Source organism: Neomonachus schauinslandi, chromosome 10 (genome assembly GCF_002201575.2).
Source record: "Neomonachus schauinslandi chromosome 10, ASM220157v2, whole genome shotgun sequence".
NCBI classification, from domain to species: domain Eukaryota; kingdom Metazoa; phylum Chordata; class Mammalia; order Carnivora; family Phocidae; genus Neomonachus; species Neomonachus schauinslandi.
The window spans coordinates 22637728-22657935 of record NC_058412.1 but is presented as its reverse complement, the minus strand read 5'-3'; the positions used below and the strand labels follow the sequence as shown (position 1 = coordinate 22657935).

General features: G+C 47.5%; 1 protein-coding gene across 1 annotated transcript in view; it reads right to left on the bottom strand.

Annotated features, from left to right (window-relative positions):
* Nucleotides 1-20208, bottom strand: part of PLB1 (phospholipase B1) — a 121815-nt gene that overhangs the window by 59280 nt on the left and 42327 nt on the right. The window contains exons 16-21 of the mRNA XM_044919004.1: nt 16854-16925; nt 16003-16077; nt 13881-13944; nt 6955-7013; nt 5126-5199; nt 3572-3615 (exon numbers count right to left, since the gene is read on the bottom strand). Coding sequence (XP_044774939.1) covers nt 3572-3615; nt 5126-5199; nt 6955-7013; nt 13881-13944; nt 16003-16077; nt 16854-16925 — 388 coding nt within the window. The remainder of the gene's footprint in view (nt 1-3571; nt 3616-5125; nt 5200-6954; nt 7014-13880; nt 13945-16002; nt 16078-16853; nt 16926-20208) is intronic.

Below are 20208 nucleotides of genomic sequence, written 5' to 3'. Positions count from 1 at the left end.
AGCTGGAATTGTGATAGAGATTATATTGAATCTGTAGATTAATTTGGGGGATGTTGCCATCATATCAATATTAAGTCTTATTCATGAACATGGGATGGCTTTCCATTTATTTAGGTCTGATTAAACTTCTTCCATCAATGTTTTATAATCTTAAAAGCATAAAAGATGCACTTTATTTGTTAAATTTATTCCTAAGTATTTTTTGATGTTATTGTAAATGGAATGTTTTCTTTTAATTTCATTTTTAGGCTGTTAATTGCTAGGGTATGGAAATACAATTAATTTTTGCATATTGATGTTGTACCCTGCAATCTTGCTGAACTCATTTATTAGTTCTAATAATTTGTAGTGGATTCCTTCGGGTCTTATTTATAACAGCTACAAATACAGATAGCTTTACTCCATTTCTAATCTTGATTGTCTTTTCTTTCATTTTTTTGCTTAACTGTTCTGACTAGAACCTCCAGCATAATGTTGAATAAAATTGGCAAGAATATACCACTTGATCTCAGAAGGAAAACATCTTGCCTTTCCTCATTAAGTATGATGTTAACTGTGGGCTTTTGCAGATGCCCTTTATCAGACTGAGGAAATTTCCTTCTATTCTTAGTGTGTAGAATATTTTTATCATGAGAGGGTGTTAGTTTTTATAAAATACTTTTTCTCATCTATTGAGATGATCATGTAGTTTTTGTCCTTTATGCTTTTGATATAGTCTATTATATTGATTTTTTTATTTGAAACTAACCTTACATTCCGAGGATAAATCCCATTAGGTCATGGGGTATAATCCTTTTTATATGTTGCTGTACTTTGCATGGTAGTATTTTGTTGAGGATTTCTGCATTTATATTCAAAAGAGATACTGGTCTGCGGTTTTCCTTCCTTGTGATATCTTTGTCTTATTTTTGTTATTAAGATAATACCAGTCTCATCGAATGAATTGGGTAGTAGTCCCTCCCCTTCCATTTTTGGGAGGAGTTTGTGAAGAATTGCTGTAAATTCTTCTTTCGTGTTTGATAGAACTCACTAGTGAAACCAGAAAAGCCTGGGCTTTCTTTGGTGGTAAGTTTTAAAGTTCAATCACTTTGTTACAAATCTATTCAGATTTTCTATTTTGTCTTGAATCAGTTTCAGTAATTTGTGTCTTCCTAGGAATTTTACCATTTTCTCTAAGTTATCTCATTTATTGGCATACAATTGTTCAAAATACCCTCATAATCCTTTTTATTTCTGTAGCAATGTCTCCTCTTTTGTTCCTGATTTTGAGGCTCTCTTCCTCTCATCCCCCTTTGATCAGTCTGGCTAAAGGCTTGCCATTTGGTTGATCTTTTCAATCTCATGCACTCTAATGCCTTTACCACATTGGATCTACACTTGACTTTTCACTTTTCCATCTCCGAAGCTTGGCTGAGAACTCCTGAAAGCAGGGTCCGTATACACCCCAGACTCTCACATATGCTCAACAAATGCTTATGGACTGAATGAAGGGTGACTCAAGGTTGAGGAAGGCTGGGAGATTTGCTACAAGTCATGGGGTTACTGAGAATGAATTCTAGGCCAGAACTCTACTCTCTCAGCTCCAATACAGGGCACTTTCCCCTGTCTCACAATCAGCTAGGATGTGGAAAAGGAACAGGCTAGGTACCAGCCGGTACTCTCAGGCATCAGGCCATCCAGCAGAGTGCTCTCTAGAACCAAGCCCTGCAGCAGGACCTCCACAACACGTATGCATTGAACTCCTTCCTTCTGGCTTTGGGGTCGCTGTGCCCAATGGATAGAAATTACTCCGATTTCTACTCAATAGAAGGAAGAGCTGTGAAATCACTAGAGCCATCTGCAAATAGAAATGATTATCTTTGGTTCCCCATTACTGGAGGAATCCAGCACAGACCAGCTAGCTATGTATCAGGAATGTCATAGTAAGGCGCTACACATCGTTTAGAGCAAAAACTTACTGGCGCATGTGGTTATCTGTGCCAGGAATGTGCCATCCGCTTTCTTTACCTGTTAAATTCTAGCTCTTAAAACCCCTTTTCAGAAGGCAGGGTTAACCACCTTCTTATTTATTTTCCCCTAAACTTTGTTCATAGCTATAATTGTTGGTACGTGCATCTGTCTTTAGGGCGACATCCCCCAAAGAGACTGTGATGATGGCTTGAGGGCAGGGATCTTGCTTCACACTCCTATTTCCCAAGAATCCAGAACTGGAGTCTTTGCAGGGTTAAATTGAAGAGGGAGTCAAACTGAGCTTCTGTTCTGCTTCTCGTAAGTTTTTAAACACATTTTCATGTAGTTATTTCCCTGGGGATTATCCGGCCCCTACAGTCAAACTGTCTTCACATCTCTAGTAAGGAAGCGTCTGAACAGGCAATGATCCATTGCTGGGCCAAGTGTGTCCGGGGAGTCCACCTGGGGGTGGGGGGTGGCACTGTCTCAGTCCTTTGTGAATCACTGCAGTGAAAGGTCTTGAGCCTTTTCCAGCCATCTTATCCACAACAACAGTGCAGGAATCGGCGAGCCCCGCAAGCTGTTGTAGATGCTGGGCCAGCTCTCAGCCCAGTCAATCACACTCACAAAAGCAACCCAAACCACCTCCCCTAGCAATAAAGACAGGGAGGATTTGTGCCACAGGAGTACACCTACTTACATTCAACGGGATTTGCAAATAGCAAAACAGATATCCCTGTGTGAAGCCCAATCAGTCCTGCCCACGTGGAGATGAAGCCATCTCTATCACCAAAGTCTTGGAGCCTTAAACCTCAAATACCTTCTTAGCTTCTCAAGATATGTTACAAAGGGATCATTACAAGAAAAGTAAATGAGAATGGGACCAATTAAGTTCTTAGGCAAAATTATTAGCTAGAAGATGTGAAGGGAAGATAATTTAACGGTAACATTTCGTGCATGTGTGCTTTAAGAACATGCACTGATATGTATGCACTAAGAAGAAGAAAAAGACATGTAAGAAGACCATTCAGAGAATGGGGCTCAGGCTTAAAAAAAAATCATTCCCAGCAGGCCCCTGGTGAAGTAAATTCAGGAAAATTTAACGGGCCCCAAGCCCCACTGTGTTTGCACAGCCTGCACAAAGTAACTTCAGCTCTCACTGCCGTAAGAGCAGCATCTCCTAAAGCCACACACAGGAATTCAACGTCTTTGTATGCAGTGGCGCTTAATGCAGCCAAACCCAGATCAACGCCTCCCAGAAAGGCGCTCTGCTCAGAATGACAGGCAAAGTGGAGATGGGTGCCCTTTCCTTCTTTCTGGACTCATTTCCTGACACTGACTTGCACTAAGATTTGGTCTGAACTCTCTTCTCCTCTCTGACTCTCTGCCTTCCTTGGACAAAGGCAATTTCTAAAAAACATCCCTCCGAGGCTTTCCTGGCGCTCACCAAGCAGAGCAGGGCCAGCGCCTCGGGGGCGCAGCGCCCCCTGGCGAACGCGGCCGAGTTGCGCCGCCCGGCTCCCTGCCGAGCCCGCGGCCGCCACCAGGAGGCGCTGCAGAGCCGCGCAGAGCCGCTGCGAGCCCACCCGCCAGCCCGGAGCCCGAGGGAGCGCGTACTCACTTGGGAGGGTGGTGACGCTGCTGAGGTTGTGATCGCCTCCGCCACTGCGGTGCGGGAACAGAAAAGAAAAGGGAGGTTGAGAATGCCAGCGACGCCAGAACAGCTCAGGCGCTACCAAGACAGGCCTTTCCTCTTCTGGAAGACACCCCGGGGCCTTGGAGCTTGCCGGGTCCTTATTATTGCAGTAGAAAACCAAACCAGAACCCAGCAACTCCTCTCCTTGTCCCCACCAACCGGAACAGCCAGCCAAGAAACGGATTTCCAGGGCACGGCAGACTTTGTTGATTTGTAGCTTTGAGCGTTGGCATTGGGGCAGGGGGGCCAAGTGGGCCCCTTCGCCCCTCTTTTTAAGGGAAAGCGACCCTTCCCTGGATGCCGAGCCCAGTCGTGCCCCACTAGCCACTGCCGCTGGGCATGGCTGTTTTCATCGAAAACAAGAGTGGGGAGCTTTGCCCTCATCGCTCTCTTCCTATTTGGCTCGTGAAAACCTGCTGTTAAAGGGTGTCTTCTAGAGTGCAACCCATCTTCCAAGCTGCTCCTAAAATTCCAAGGAAATCAGAGTTGGATGGGTTTCTAGGCATGAAAATATGCAACATTCCAGAGTTTATTGGATTCCCTGCTTTTCCATATCCCCTCATTCTCTGCCAAGTGTGTCTGGGAACATTTCAAAGGGTCTCAAAATGTTTGGGGTTTATTTCTGTGCAGCATCACGAGGGAGGATGCCAGGGATTCAACACTGAGGTTCAGTCTGGGGCCAGAGATGCCAGATTCCGGGCTGAGGAAACAGCAAACCTGCCCTCTCACGCTTGGCAGGAGCTGGGTGTTCAAAGCACGAGTCCAGCTCCCTGCAGCCTGTGGCAGCCTGGATTTGATTACAGCGGAGCAGGAACAGGCCGGCATGAGGCAGTCACGATGGGGGAATGTGCCAGATTAGGGGTTGGGAATGATCTGCTCTACTTTTTGCTCTTTTACCATCTGGCTGTGTGACCTCAGACAGGTTACTTGCCCTCTCTGAGCCTCGCCCTTTAATAAGGATGCCAGCTACCATTTCGGGCTACTTTGTGTCAGGCACTGCGTTGGATGCTTAAACTCTCTCTAATCCTCATGACAGTGCTCAGGCCATATTAGTATCCCAGCATCAAAGGTAAGGAGACACGCTCAGAGAGGTTAAGTAACTTGCTCAGGGTTGCACAGAGCTGGGCAGCTAGGATTCAGGCACAACTCTGGCTTCAAAGGCCACTGCCTCCTTCTGAACTTCTGCCCCGGAGGGAGAAATGAAAGCTAGGGAAGATTTTCAACCCAAACATTTATGTAGTTTCTCCCCCAAACTCCTCCTGCTCAGGTCTCAGTTCCTGAACTGGGGAATGTAGTGGTTTGGGGAAGCTTTGCATTCCTTCCTCACCCAAGAATGCACACCCAAGAAGTGTCTCATTGAAAACCACTAACCAGGTGGCTCATCTGTCTGCTAGAGGAATGGTTTTCTGTGATGCTCAGGGGTCCTCCCCCGCCCTGCAATGAAGGGGTCATTCAGGGTCTTGTCACATCTTCACTCACCTCCAGGACAGGCCTCGGTACTGAGTCAAGACATCCAAGATGTCCCCAGGCTTGGATCCGGCCCCATTACCTGCCTGACAGGGAATATCGAGGGGTGAGTCTCCCTGCCTGCTGGCCAGAAAGTCCCTGTTCTGGGTCTGGCTGGGAACGCCTGGGCACTCTCTAGAATCTAGAGTCGAGACAGCCCCCGGTCTTGATGTGCGTCCTGCCTTGGCAGAAAGGAGTGAGAGCTCCTGCTGGGAGTCCTGGCGTTGTCCACAGCTTGGCCTCACCCTAAGAAACCCTGCCCAGACCCAGACCAGGTGACACCAGGCTAGCAAAACTGCTCTAGAAATTAGACGGCGTGTCCGTTTTTCCAAAAGACACATTTTGGGTCTCATTCGCCTCATTTTTAAAAGTTCTGAAACACAAGCATATCACAGTCCTTTTATATCGATGTATCTCATGTATACACAATTTCAAAAATAGTAAGAAAATAAAATGCCATGTCCCTACCCCTTAGTTGAAGAGAGGGCATGGTCTTTTAAAACCGCAATCTGGACACACTCTGCAGGTGCACGTCCCTTGCCTAAAGCGTGTTATTTCTAAGCAGGGCCATTGCAAAGGTCATGCCGAAGACTGGCCTCCCAGACAGCTGGTGGGGGGCGGCTGGCCTCCATGAGAGAACCTCCCCACGCCATGGGGGTGACCCCTGCTCTCGGTGCTCAATTCCTCTGCCATTGGCTGTGTATGTTACACTCCAAATGCTGCCTCCCACAAAGTCCTGAATAGCTGTGCAGATTCTCGATGAGTCCTTCTCCTGAGAGCACTTCAAGAAGACCAGGAATTGGGGGGGAGGCAATACTGGGCCACACCCAGCAGGAAGTGGTTGGGATAAGCAGTGCTAAGGACCAGCTTGCCTGGGTCCTTCCGGAAAGTTACGAGCAGTAGGGTGTTTGGGGTGAAGAGTCACTGAGGGGTCATGGGGGACACAGCTCCAGTATAGGGAAAGGATTCTGGACTTGGAGTCAGGCTGGTGCGAGTCCAGCATCTGTGAGCTATGTGGTTGTGGGCACTCAGTTCACCTGCCCGGCTTCACCTCCTTTCTGTGTTAAGTTTAAGGAGAGTCGCAGTTCATAGGATTGCATGGATGATGCCAAATGAGATAGATCAAATGCTAAGAGGCCACAATGTGAAAGGTGTCTGCTGGCCTTTGGGGAAGGTTCTGCTGGAGGCCCTGAATTCTACTGACCCGGAGAACAGCAGCTGGATACATCTGGAATGAGCCGCTACTGAACAGAAGCTCGTGTCTGGGAGCCTCTGGGACCCTCCACCCGGTCTCTCTAGGACCTGAGTTTGTTTTTCATGGAGACCATTTGGCAGGCCTGAGGGGTCACCATGGAGTGGCTGCAGAGGTGGGCTGGGATCCTTGTGAGTACCTCCCTCTCTTCTACTCAACCCTCCACCCAACCCACCCCCACCCCATTAGCACCCGCTCCTGGCTCATCCTCTCGTCACCCTCCTTTAAGTTCCTCCATGACAAGCGCCAGGTCTTTGAAGGAGCCCCACACCGTGAGAGAGACTTAGTCCGATCCACCCACCCGTTAGGCTGTGAGATCTGTCACCGCTGCTCCCTCTGAGTCCCCCCCGCCCGCTTCCTCCTTGCTCCTTCATTCCAGCATTGGGAGAGGAACACGAGGTTAGGATGGACGTGGGGAAATGTGATGGGCAAGGAATGCTGGTCCAGGGCAGGCGGGCCGGAGAGGAGCCGGAGATGGCCATGGTTGAGAGTTCCCCTCTCTGGGTTCCCCTGTGGATCAAGATCACCTTCCACGGTGGGGGTAACTCACCGTGAGAGAGTCACCCAGGGCTCCGATTACTTTGATGTCAGCCGGCTTCAGCCTGTGAACTGAGAATGCACACCCAAGTTAATGGCAGACAGGGGTTCTTATCTCCTCTGAAAATGAATGAAGACCTTCCAGGGAAATGGAGAGAAAGTCCAATTGTAATAGCAGTTCAGCTTGGACAGAAATATTAAGAGCCCATCCTCGTCACAAGGCTCCATGGTAGGACGTGGAGCCCGCACTTGCCTCCTTGGGGCGCCTGCACACAGGTTCCGGAGTTGGACGGCAGACTCCTCTTCCAGAGTAGGGCCTGGGGCCTTTGGTGAAATCTGATGCTACAAGGTGAGCAGTTACCATTGGGGCCTGAAGCAGCCCCTGGCAGGGTGGTCTGGGAGTAAGGCAGGAATTGTGAGAGAGATGCAACTTATTGATCTGGATTTACCTACTCTGGATATTTCATATAAATGGAATTATACATCATTTGACCCTTCTGTGTCCGGCTTCTTCCTCTTTGCATAGTGATTTCAAGGTCCACCCGTGTTCTAGCATGTGTCAGGATTTTGTTCCTTTTTATGGCTGAATAATATTCTCTTGCACGGATATAACCACATTTTATTTATCCATTCATCTGCTGATGGACATTTGGGTTGTCTCTATCTTTTGGCTCTGGGAGTAGTGCTGCTATGAACATTCACATGTAAACATTTATTTAAATGCCTGTTTTCAACTATTTTGGGTATATACCGAGGAGTGGAATTGGTAATCCTATGATAATCCTGTGCTTAGCTTCATGAGGAACCACCAAACTGTTTTTGGCAGCCCAACTCTATTTTGTTCATCTTTTGAGTCTGAGTATGTACTATAATGTAGCCCAACAGCTATTTACTCACATGACAAACATACTGACCACCGAACAGTGGCTGGGTGCTCTGGAGAGGATAGAGTGATCAGAAATGGAGAGCGCGCTCCAGAAACTCACAGGCTAAGGAAGAAGTGAGATACGTCCAGTTATAATTATTTATAAGCTGATAAACCCTGTGGGAGATACAGAGTGACATGAAGTTCTGGAGTTGCAAGAACGATTTATGTCTGGGGGGCGTGTATGTGGAGGGTGGCTCAGAGCAGGCTTCATGGAGAAGGTAGTGTTTGAACTCACGGCATGATGAGATAAGGATGGGGGAGAGCGAGGTGGGGGGATGGAGGAAAAAGCATCAAGAATGCCTGTGGTGGGGCGCCTGGGTGGCTCAGACGGTTAAGCGTCTGCCTTCGGCTCAGGTCATGATCCCAGGGTCCTGGGATCGAGTCCCGCATCGGGCTTCCTGCTCCTTGGGAGCCTGCTTCTCCCTCTGCCTCTCTCTCTCTGTCTCTCATGAATAAATAAATAAAATATTAAAAAAAAAAAAAAAAAAAAGAATGCCTGTGGTGGACTGTTGAATCACAGATCTGTACCTCTGAAACAAATAATGCAATATATGTTAAGAAAAAAAAAAAAGAAGAAGATAGCAGGAGGGGAAGAATGAAGGGGGGGAAATCGGAGGGGTAGACAAACCATGAGAGACGATGGACTCTGAAAAACAAACAGGGTTCTAGAGGGGAGGGGGGTGGGAGGATGGGTTAGCCTGGTGATGGGTATTAAAGAGGGCACGTTCTGCATGGAGCCCTGGGTGTTATGCACAAACAATGAATCGTGGAACGCTGCATCAAAAACTAATGATGTAATGTATGGGGATTAACATAACAATAAAAAACTAAAAAAAAAAGAATGCCTGTGGTATGGTAAAGTGAGTGATGTCTGTAAAGAAAGGATAGTTGTACAGCTTGGCTTAAGTGAAGGGTTTGTAAAGGAGACTAGCACAAAATAACATTGGAAAGGTAGGTTAGGGCCACAGGCCTTTTATGCCGGGCTAACAAGTTAGGAGAGTAACATGAATATTGCTACATGTGTAAGTCCTTGCCGTATATACATCTGTACTGTATCTATCTACTCCTTTACATTATACACAGATGAACATGAATCCACCTAAAATTCCTACACTGTCTGTAGGACATCCAGTGAAACACAGAACACGAGATGCTTGTGACCCACGGGGCTACACAGAGCCCACATCACCCATCAACATCCAGATCACGGTTGTAGAATTAGGTCTGCAAAAGAAGCTGTATTAACACTCAGTGGAAACAATGTTCAAAGGGATCTCCAAGTCTTATCTCCTACTGTAGAGACATCTTTTCTACCTGACTTCTATGCCATCTGCAGACGAGGAGCTGTCGCTCCCACTGAGGATCTGCTCTCACTGAAAAAGTAAAAGTCCCTGCCTCTTCTTGTGACAGCATGCAAACCCACACACACATAATTATGAATGTGTGTATGCAAAATATATACATTAGTGGTCCTCAAATTTGAGCATGCATCAGAATCATCTGGAGAGCTTGTTAAAACACAGATGGTCGCTTCTTACCCTCAGAGTTCTGCTTTAGTAGGTCGTGGGAGGGGGTGGGCTAAGGATATGTGGTTAGAAGAACAATATCAAATCACAAAGCCAGCTGTACACATTAGCACACATCCATGGGGTTGAGCCTGAGAACTTTAAAATGACCTCTTCTCAAAGAAATTGGGCTATGGGTAAAAAAGGCAACAAAACAGAAAATAAGACCTCCTTTCCTCAACTCCAGAGGGCTTATTTTAGTTTCTCGTGATGACAGTCAATCACTCTCTTCTTGTTGCCATAATGTATGATATACATAGTGAATACTGTGAGCACTTGCTCGTGGGCAAAGGTTAGGGGAATCTTTGAAGCTGATAAAATGTGGAAGAGACGGGCAGATTTGCTTCAAAAGCACATTACAGGTTGCTAAAGAGGCAGCTACAACTGGTCATCCCATCATCTAAATTTGTAGCAGACAAAGGAAACATACACACATACACGCGTGCACGCATGTCCACATCTATGTGTGTGTATATATGTATAGATAGATTGATGGGGGGGGTCCTCCTGTTGGTTGTTCTGAAGGATTTCCTTTGAGAGATAATAAACCAAATGAGCCAAGCCTAAATGGGAGGAGTCTGACTCATCTGGGATTTTATTAAGATAGAGCTGACATGTTTCATTTGTTTAATATCTTGTAGACCTTGATTTGAGCTTTGCTAATATCGTCATGTATGACAAAGACACAGCCAGCAAACCCAGCACAGCACTTTAGCAATTGCTCTCCTTGGACAAAGAACTATTTACAGATAAGATTAAATTTATGTGGGCTGATAAGCTAAACATTATCTGGTACAAACTGTCCACCACCCTGAAAGGAGTTGATAAATACATCAATAACTCATCTGGATTTCTACAGAGGGGGGCCTCTTATCAGAAGGCCATCCAAGCTATGACGAAATGTCCTGAATAGCGAGGAAATGGTAGACTATAGAATGGGGAAAAGACTGGACACTTTGGAGTTTTGTCTTGTACAACCCAACAGCCTAAACAGCCCAGGGCCATCATCTGAAAAACCAGCTTTCTCTTGTTAGCTACAGCTACCCAACCCATGTGCTCTCTGATTTTAGGGACTTATGTAAAGACTTCTGCAATGGTAGTAAACGGCTGGCACGAGATTAGAACCGTGTTTCTGCCCTGGAAGTGCTGCGGGGTGGGTTTAGCTGAAGAAATATGCACCTTGCACATCTTCAAGAGCTCAAGAAATGCGCTAAGTTGAATTAGAGGCTAAATTAGTGGCTCTGTGTCAGAGACTTTGCAGTCTTGAAGCTTTAGATGATGGAAACTGCAAGGAAAAGAAATACTTATTCATCCAAGTGCCTTGGGGTGATTTTGAACTTGCTCAGCAGACTGGTCCCGCCCGGGGACAAGCAGGCTATTAACCCCTATGGGACGTCAGTACTTCCGTCCTAGTCCCAGGTTAAGTCCCAAGACCCATGAGCAGGTGGTGATGAGAGAAACCTCTCCAGGGTCTACATTCCATGTTACACGGTCGGCTCACAACAAAGTAAAACCCTTAGCGCTCAGCCGCTGCTGTAACTTGGGTATTTTTCGTATCAGCTTTTGAGTTGCTGGCTTTAGTCGAATGGGTACAAGAAATGATATCAAGGATTTAGAAAGGAATCAATGTCTTCAAGGAATGTAAATGAACTGTTCACTGTTGGTGACGGTGGCATCTCTACTGGCAGATCTCTATTTCCAAATACTTTGAAGTTTTCCCTCTGCGAGGAATTAGCAGCTTGACTTCAAGATGGACAACTTCAATAGAGAGCCAAGAGCCACTGTCCTCCGGGCTCCTTATTGCCAATCTTTTGTTTGCAAAATGCTACTCCTTTTCTCCCTGGAAAAGCCTCAGGTCAGCTGCCAGGCCCAACATAGTTTTCGTAGTCATCCCAACTATGTTAGCGGCAGGCCATGGGGCAATATAAAATGATGCGAGTGTATACAAAGTTATAAAGCCCACAGGAGCTAGCCCTCAGCATCGTGCACGTATGCACGGACTGGGAGCAAAAACAGGCGGCTTTTATTTATTTCTCCGGCTGCCAAATACCAATTGGTTATAAAAATTACATCAACTCCATATATCTCATTCCAAAGCCTCATAGATTGGTGGAAGAGGTTCATCACCTGTGGGCTCCACACGGAATGAGTAAGGCACCCGGGTTGCTGGGGGCTGTGGCCCTGCTGATGAAGGCAGTCGCCTATGTTGAGACATCACTTTTGGTTAGCCTGGTGTATCTGTGGGTGGTTGGAGAGAAACACTAGGGAGAGGTGACAAGGGAGGTTTTTGAAAAGAACTCTAAAGGCAAAACAGTTATTTTATACAGAGTCTTAGTGAAAAATTGCTTTAAGGGAAGGCACTTTGATCTAGTTGATTTGAAAGATCTTTTTCAACCCAGGACTATTGATTTGCCGAATTAAAAGTACTCATTAAGATTAACTCCGTGAACATTTACTGGGCTCCCACTATGTGCTGAGTCATTGGAGGTATAAAGGTAACGATGGTCTGATCTTGTAAGTATGCATCAGATACCATCACCTCAATTAGAGATTGCAAACAGGATCTCCAGAGGAGCGAACCATCTCACCAGAAATATGACAGTTATCAAGGAAAACTAATAATGTGGCCCCATGCTAAGTCTTTTTAACTACCCCAACAGTCACAAGGATGGTTAAAATATCCGGTCAGAGACCATGCACAGTAACGAAATGTGTTTTTTCATTATTGTCCAGTTGAGCTGCGGCCATTCTCTTAAAGGACAGCTTTCAGGCAGGACTCAGAAGGGCAGGCCCCGCTCTCATTCAGGAGGGTCGCTGCCCAGAAGGAGCGAGACAGCATTTTGGTTACATGCCCACTTGGTTAGATCAAGGAGACCTAAATCTATCCATTTGCTTATTCAGACAGTCCCTATCACCAGAATATCTCAAGGTCTTAAGATTTCTTGTGCTTACATCTTCAAGTACCCATAAACACAGTAATCTCTGGGGTCAGGGAATAAAGAAGAGGTTCACATTTTATTTGGTTTGGGGGGGTTGAGATATGTTCTAAGGGACTGGTTGGTTATCATCGACATGATAGGGACATAATCTAGGCAGATTGCAAAATGCTTTACAGCTCATCCTCTCAGAATGATAAGATTAAAAAGGAGATGGGTATCATTTGTCTGTAAAGACTACAGTGATTAAAACATTCAAATTCTGTCTCCCTATACGTGCGTACGTCTATACATACATCTTTGGGGTTTTGCTATAGGATGGCCTACATAGGAAGCTAGAGATTTGTTTCTGCTGCTCTAGTTCGGCTAGCAAACTCACCAACAGGAATGAGTCATCACCAAGTATGAAGGAGGGAAAGTTCTAAAGACTAAATATATGTGTACCTAAGAGCCTTATCACCTGTTCTATCCTTCTGCAACTTAGAACAAGAGCCAGGTGTATACTGAAGTTTTGTACAAGCATGTTTAACTAGCTTGCCAGTCATGTGGCTTAATTTGAGCATGGAGAGCTAAGACATGCATGAAGGGGCAGGCTGACAGTTGTTCTCCTAACACTCAGCCAAAGGAAACGTCTGCCTACAAAGAATCCTGCTAGGCCTGGTGACTTCTTCAAACCTAATTTCCTATATTGGAAGGCACCTAGGAGGCATTCAACAATCATCTAATAAATGAACGAACACGTGAACAGATGAGTGAACAGATGAACAGAGTGAACAGAGGCTTGTTGTAGGGCCAAGCATGGGAACCCATTGCACTGTTGCAAGCATGCTCCTGGGCTGTTGTTTTGAGTCCTGTGGTTCAACATACAGCCTCCCCCACCCCACCATGATCGCCCGTGGTCATGTGCACACAGCCATCACTCTCAGGCTGGCTCACCTGGAGGAAAAGATTTAGCCCTGAGACAGTCCCCTTTGGGGAGGGTGTCTGCCTGGAACATTCCATGAGTCTCATTTTCCTGGCCCGGCAACAGTCATTTTGGAAATACTGAGAAGCAGTGGGAACATGTTTATAAGATGGCATGCTTTCCTGTTCTGTGCGATGTTTGAGTGCATCCTGCATACGACTCTGACATGCAGGATGGACTGGTTATTTTTGCTTCCCGATTAAAGATAGTTTTGCTTTTCAGAGAACAAATTCACCTCATCAAGGCTTAAAGGCCGGGACAATGACAGGCGGCTCACTCGACTCACACTGGGCTCTTCACAGAGTAAGACCTGGCACACAGTTAATGCTTAATAAATGCTTTCTGATAATGGTGTTATTCTAGTTTAAAGAATAATCAAACACAGACATGAACTTACAAATACACCCCCAGAGTGATCTCTATTGGTCTTGGAGAAAGCCTCTCAGGTGGATCTCAGACCGTGTGGAAAGCCTGTTAAGGTTGCCCTTATGTCGATGACTTCAGGCCTCAAATGAGGTCAGAAACCCCTTGATTGGAGCCACGTACCTGAGGTGGGAATTGTGTCGGAGGGGTCCTTGTCAGGACACAGGATTTCCGTTTCGTCTCTCACCTGTAATGAGATGCACAGAGAAGGAGTAGAAATGGATCTTGCAATGCAGGAAACTGGATGAGAAGCAGGGTCTTTATTTGGAAAACACTGGTCAATACAGAAACCTAGGTATCGCTTAAGATAACCTCCCTCTCCTTCAACACTCCTATCCGAGTGTCTATGACATCCTTTCCTAAATGATCCTCATCCTGTCCCCTCTCCTGTAGTCCCTCCATCTGGGCCTAGGCCCAGGCCTGTGTTACTTCTTGCCTGGAATACCGCAGCATCCACAGCCTTCAGTCCTGTGGGCTTCCTCCCCAGCCTCTGAGCCCATAAAGATGATGTGCTCTCTCCCCAAACATAATAGAAATGTGTTATCCCCGCCCCCGCCCAAATTCTCCGTGAAAGCAGGGATTTTTGTCTGTTTTGTGTAACGTATCTTTATAGCCCCGAACAGTGCATAGTAGATGCTTGATAAGTATTTGTTGGTTGAAAAAATACATTTCTGCTGCACTGACCCCAGCATGAATTCCATCCTCTTTAACACATCCCAAGAGGACCCTGACATTCTAAACCATCGGCTCTTGACTCAGTTCTCATGTTCTCCATGTCTCTGCCCAAGTTTACCTCCATCCCCCCTTGCCTTTCTCTCCAAGTTCCCACACACCCATCCACCTGGTCACCCTTAGCCATCCTTCAAGGTTGGGGTCATTTGTACTCTTTGGGAAGCCTTGTCAACTCTCTCTGGTTGGTTGCTTCCTCTATGTTCCAGAATACCCATGGAAACTTTAATTATAGGACTCACTCCACCATGCCACAATTGCTGGTTGGTTCCACTGGGCTGAGTTCCTTGCGACACGTGATGTATTTTATCCATGGTTTTCTCTCTTATGTCTGGCATTCCTCCATCCACCCACCCATTTAGCCATTTGGCAAATAGGGACTGGGTACCTGGTCTGAGTCCCTGCATTCCAGTGGTACACAGAAGGTACTCAATAAATGTATCCCAAGAGAATGTGTTGCTCCTTCTCATTAGATGACAATAATAGCAACACTTATATAGAACTTAGGGCATACCAGATGCTAGTAGATGCACTTTATACTTACTAATGTAGTATAATTTAAGAACAACTCTATGAGATCAGGCTGTGACTATCATTTCACAGATTTAAAAAACATCAAGGCCCAGAGATGGTAAGCACCTTGCCCAATGACACAGAACCAGTAAGTGGAAGAGTCTGGATTTGAACCCACAGCTGGTTCTCTCACCTCACGGTACCATGCTGCCTCCAGGATGTATCCTCATGGCGGAGATATTTGTTAGAAAGTGTGGGACACGTTGGTAAATCAAAGGTCTTTCACATTCTATCGCTCAGGCTCTGTGGTGGGGACCCAGGCTGTCAGCTTTGCCTGTGCCCCCCAGAGTAACTGTCATCCTCTCTATACAACAGGGAGGCAGGGATGGCATGAGGACCAAAGTCGTCTCCACTCGTAATGGCCCCAGTCCTCTGAGAATGAGGATGTCAGCCTTCAAGTGTTTCCCGGCTCCTCAGAGGAGTGCAGGGTGCCCTATCTAATTTTGACAGGAAATATCAGAGAGACTCATGAGACAAGCACCCAATGAGACGTGAGTGTGAGGAAGCCCCCGCAGGTATGCGCCAACTTCGGAGGCCTGTGGGTCTCCGTGCTGTCTGGTTTCAGACTTTACCACATTGTTCTGCTTTTTCTTAACTTTCTCCTCAGTTTAAGGGCTCAGATGCGTCTAAAATGATTTGGGGTGGGCCTGAGGAGTCTTGTTTTACATCAGAATAGACAGGCAGGAAGCCCGTGGTGCTGAGTACCCCAACGCACCCCTGAAGCCTCAGGATGCTGGTTGCTGAGGTAGAGCTGCAGGGTAGACCTGCTTCAAGCACCCGGGGGGGGGGCGGGCAGCTACACATTTGCCCCTTCGCCCTTTCCAGCCTGTTCATGGAGTTCCGGGACCTAGAGCACCACGTGGAAGGTTCCAAAGATCCAGCAAGGGGTCCCCCGCCCCTGGTTCATTTGCATGTTTGTCAGTCGCAGAAAACCTCAGCCTACCTCAAGCCTCTCCTGAGATTTTGGCAGCCTGGGCAGGTAGTTGCTGTTGTTGTAGGTGAACAGATAGGGATTCTCCTGCAGAGGAAGGTAATACATTGTAACCGTGACCTAGAAATCAGTTATCATTCATTCATCAGGCTGTATCACCCAGCAACGCCTCCTTTGGCCAATTTGGAACTTTCATACCATCCTTGAAATGATGAGAAAACCATTCTCTGGCTTTTCTTCTCTGCTCATTAGGTCTCTGAAGGAGCTCATTAATACTTTGAAATTTCCCATTTCTAACTGTCAGCATCTCTTGCTACCTGAACTTCATGCTACCAGGCAAAGTACATATATTTCCATAAAAAGAGAACTTAGTTTTAAGCTTCCTGGCAGCCAAGGCAAAGAGGGAAACTGGATGAATTATATAGTTGTTACAGTGCAGTAATAAAAACTTACCAATTCAGTATTTAACTAGCATTAAATGATAAAAAGGAATTCTCGGGCTTTATGTTCAGTTTTTTCTTTTCTCTTTCATTCATTCAGTAGCATTAATTCTATGCCGGCTATATATTAGGCACATTATTTAAGACACCCATCCTCACACTGGGGACCAGATAAGCTGTGGCTTTGGTCCTATGACCTCCACAGGTGTATACCTGACCCACAGGTATAAACCTTAGGCGTGTCAAGTACAGAAAGCTGTGCCCAGCCTAGAAGAGCCAAGCCAAGATTCTAATGGGGCTCATGTCTCAGCCAGGGAAGACCCCATGTCACAGCAAAGCCCACTTCTTCGGGACCCCATCTCTCTCCCTAACTCAACCAGAGATTCTCTCCCCACCATCCTCCCCTCCCCAGTTCTGGCCTACCTGAGAGGGACATGTCACTGGCCTTCTCTCTCTTGCACCGAATGGTTCGTCTTTCTGTCCTGCTGGCTTCATCTAGAAAAGGAGGTGATCTTTAGAACAGAGAACTCTTGCATAGGTGGCCACATCCTGGGGTACCACGGACAGAGGCTTTTTTGCCCAGCACTTCTCCAGGTGTGACCCTGGGCCAGCAAGGAGCCTTAGCATCATTTGGGGACACGTTAGAAATGCAAATCTCCAGCCCCATCCCAGACCTACTCAAGTCAGAAACTTTGGCGTGGAGTCCAGAGCTGTGCATTTTAACAAGCCCTCTAGGAGATCCCAGTGCACCCTCCAGTTGAGGCCCCCCGGCAGGAGGATTCAGTGATTCCAAGCCCACCCCTCCTGATGTTCCAGAAGGAGACATGGAATGCTAGAGGCAGTGAGCTGGGACAGGGACACCACCCCTGATGAAACTTCCCTCAGAGAGGACAGCAGGGATGGGAAGGAAGGGCAAACACCTGGCTTTTGTGTCAGGCAGGCACCTCTCCCCAGGGCTCCCCTTCCCTTCATGTGCACGAAACCCCGTCCAGTAGGGAAGGAAAGCCTCTACTAGCTGAAGACTGCTTTCGTGGCTGGGAGTGAGGCCAGTTATGGGTTCTGCCTCAAGTCCCATGTCCTTAACCGGGACCCAGAGGAACAGACATGAGGCACAGCATGGCCCCCATTCCCAAACAACTTGAATGTCTCGGGGTTCAGGAATGAGTGATGGTGGGGTCAGTGTTGATCTGGGCAACTGCTTAAATGATTACCGATGCCTAGGGAACACAGACAGAAAGTGCATGGTGTGCCAGCCAGGGGTACAGCGGGTGAGACACTCAGGTAAAAGCACTGAGGGGCAAACGGGAAAATGAAGGCAGCTAAAGAGTTCAGTGGGGAGAGGGCTTGTTTGTTTTGAGAGAGAGATGGGGAGAGAGGGAGGGAGGGAGGGGCAGAGAGAAAGAGAGAGAGAGAGAGAATCTCCAGCAGACTCTGCTGAGCGCAGAGTCAACACGGGGCTCCATCTCACAACCCTGGGTTCTTGACCTGAGCCAAAGTCCAGAGTCAGACACTTAACTGACTGAGCCACCCAGGTGCCCCATGGGCTTTTTTTTTTTTAAGTTCCTTTTGTTATTTTTATTTTTATTAAAGATTTATTTGAAAGAGAGAGAGAGCGTGCACTAGCAGGGAGAGGATGAGAGGGAGAGAGAATCTTCAAGCAGACTCCCCCATTGAGCGTGAAGCCCAACACAGGGCTTGATCCCAGGACCCTGAAATCATGACCTGAGTTGAAATCAAGACTCAGCCACTCAACCGAGTCACCCAGGCACCCCTAAAGTCCTTTTGTTATCTTTAAATGGTCATTACATATACATGAACACTTGAAGGATGAGGTGGCTTTGAGAGAAGACAGATTTCCTTTTGCACCTGCTATTCTGCCATTTGGGAAACTCATGTTTGCTGTCAGCCCTATGGCCCACAGGTACTGGGCTCTCATGGCAGCTTTGTCCCTCACCTCCCTTCCAATGACTTGACAAAGGACACAAAAGACAGGAGGCTACTAGATGGAGTGCCCTGTCTGGCTCAGTCATGGGCTCTGCCATCCTCCATGAAGATTTTAGATTCTTCAGCAATATCTTATCCTGGCATCTGTGCCCCATAAACAAGAAGCAAGGAGAGACCTTTACCCTTCTTGGGATTAGCTCTCACCCAAATGGACAAGGTCAGATAGGAGAGTGTAATTAACGTAACCTTTTGGAAAAGGAGTGGCAACCCTTTAGCTCAAAGGCTGGAGGAGGAATGGGAATTCCCGCCTTCTTTCAGTTTTATTCTGAAAGTGGACACTCCTAGAAACGGGAGGTCCCACCCAGAATGTTCAAGGCTGCTCTCTGCAAGGGAATGTTCAGTGGTGGCCTGCCTTCTTCTCCCCTCCAGTCTTTCAAGGAATTAATCAATAATAGAGTCTGGAAAGAAACTTTAAGAGAGTCACATCTTACTAATTCTGGTGGAATGGACATAGCAGAGCCCATTTTTTTAAGGACCTTACAGAAGGGAAATTCATAGGCTTGAATCAACACTTTCCTTTAAGAGCCTTTCCCCGAATGTCTCTTGATGAGTCTCCTACATTCTTCCCGCTCCTCTAATGCCCTTTACACCCACTCGGACCCCCTACCCTCCTTGGTGCTCAGAGAGCATGGAGAATGACGTGGCCCATCCAAACGTCCCCTCCCACTCCTCTGTGCCCGCACAAGTGCACGTAGGCTCTGGGGACGGCGGGGGCTGCTCTTTGTGCTCTCACTCCCCTTCTCAGTCCCGGAATCACCCACATCTCCTCTCCACAGCCTCCCTGCCACACTGGAGTTAACTGGAATGTGGGAGGGATGACCTTAGACATTCTCTCCCAGGAGAATTCCCACCCGACTGAGCAATTCCTGAGGGTTCTCACCCGGCCCCGCGGCTCCAATGCCTCGCGCGGAGCTTGGCGAACGGTGCCGGGGGAGGGGGGGCGGGGGGCGGGTTCTGTGATTGCTGGAAGGATCTGGGAATCGAGTTCCCCAAGGGTGGGTCTCTTCAGAACTCGTGTTGCATAAGAATTATCAGAAATTATTGAGGAGGCAGCTGCGGCAGTACGAAGGGCCAAGGGGATGAATGATGCCTCCCACCCCAAATCCTCCAGCTTTGTGCCAGGAGCTCAGCTTCAGTCTGGGCGAGTGTCGTGCTGGGGTGGTTCCGGGGTGTTTCAGAAGCAGGGCTGCTCTCCCCCTCTCCTGCAGGCGTGTGCAACCTTCCTTTGCCAGCCCTCAGAGCTTACAGGGGCCCCGGGGCTGGGCTGGGGAGAGAAGCAGCGGACCTTGAGCCCCTGTGGTCACAGCGATTGTGTTGGCCCCTCTGTGCTCCCCACGGAGGAGGGTGGTCCTCGTTCAGGGCCCTCTGTGTCTGTGAATGTGGACTTGAATGGACATACCTCGCTTTCATCTCTGTGGTCTCAGCTAAGTCCAACACAGCAGAGACTCAAGGAGGTAGAGGCAGAGACACTCCTGCCCTCCTCGTGTCCCTAGGAAGACACAGGAGTGAACCCAAGGGGGAACCACTCGTGTATTTTGCCGCAGCCCTCCGAGGCTCCCTGAGGGTCATCACACCCCTTTGGCAAGTAGAGAAAATGGAGGCCCAGAAAGACCACACGGCTCACCCCAAGAAACAACCCCAAACACGGCTGGAACCAGAACTCAGGCTTTCTGGCTCTTTATCCAGTACCCTTCGCCCTCACCCTTTCTTATGGTCCATGCCTGCAGAAGTGGCCCATGCGTTCTAGCAGCTGTGCCCACTCTGGGAGCCATGG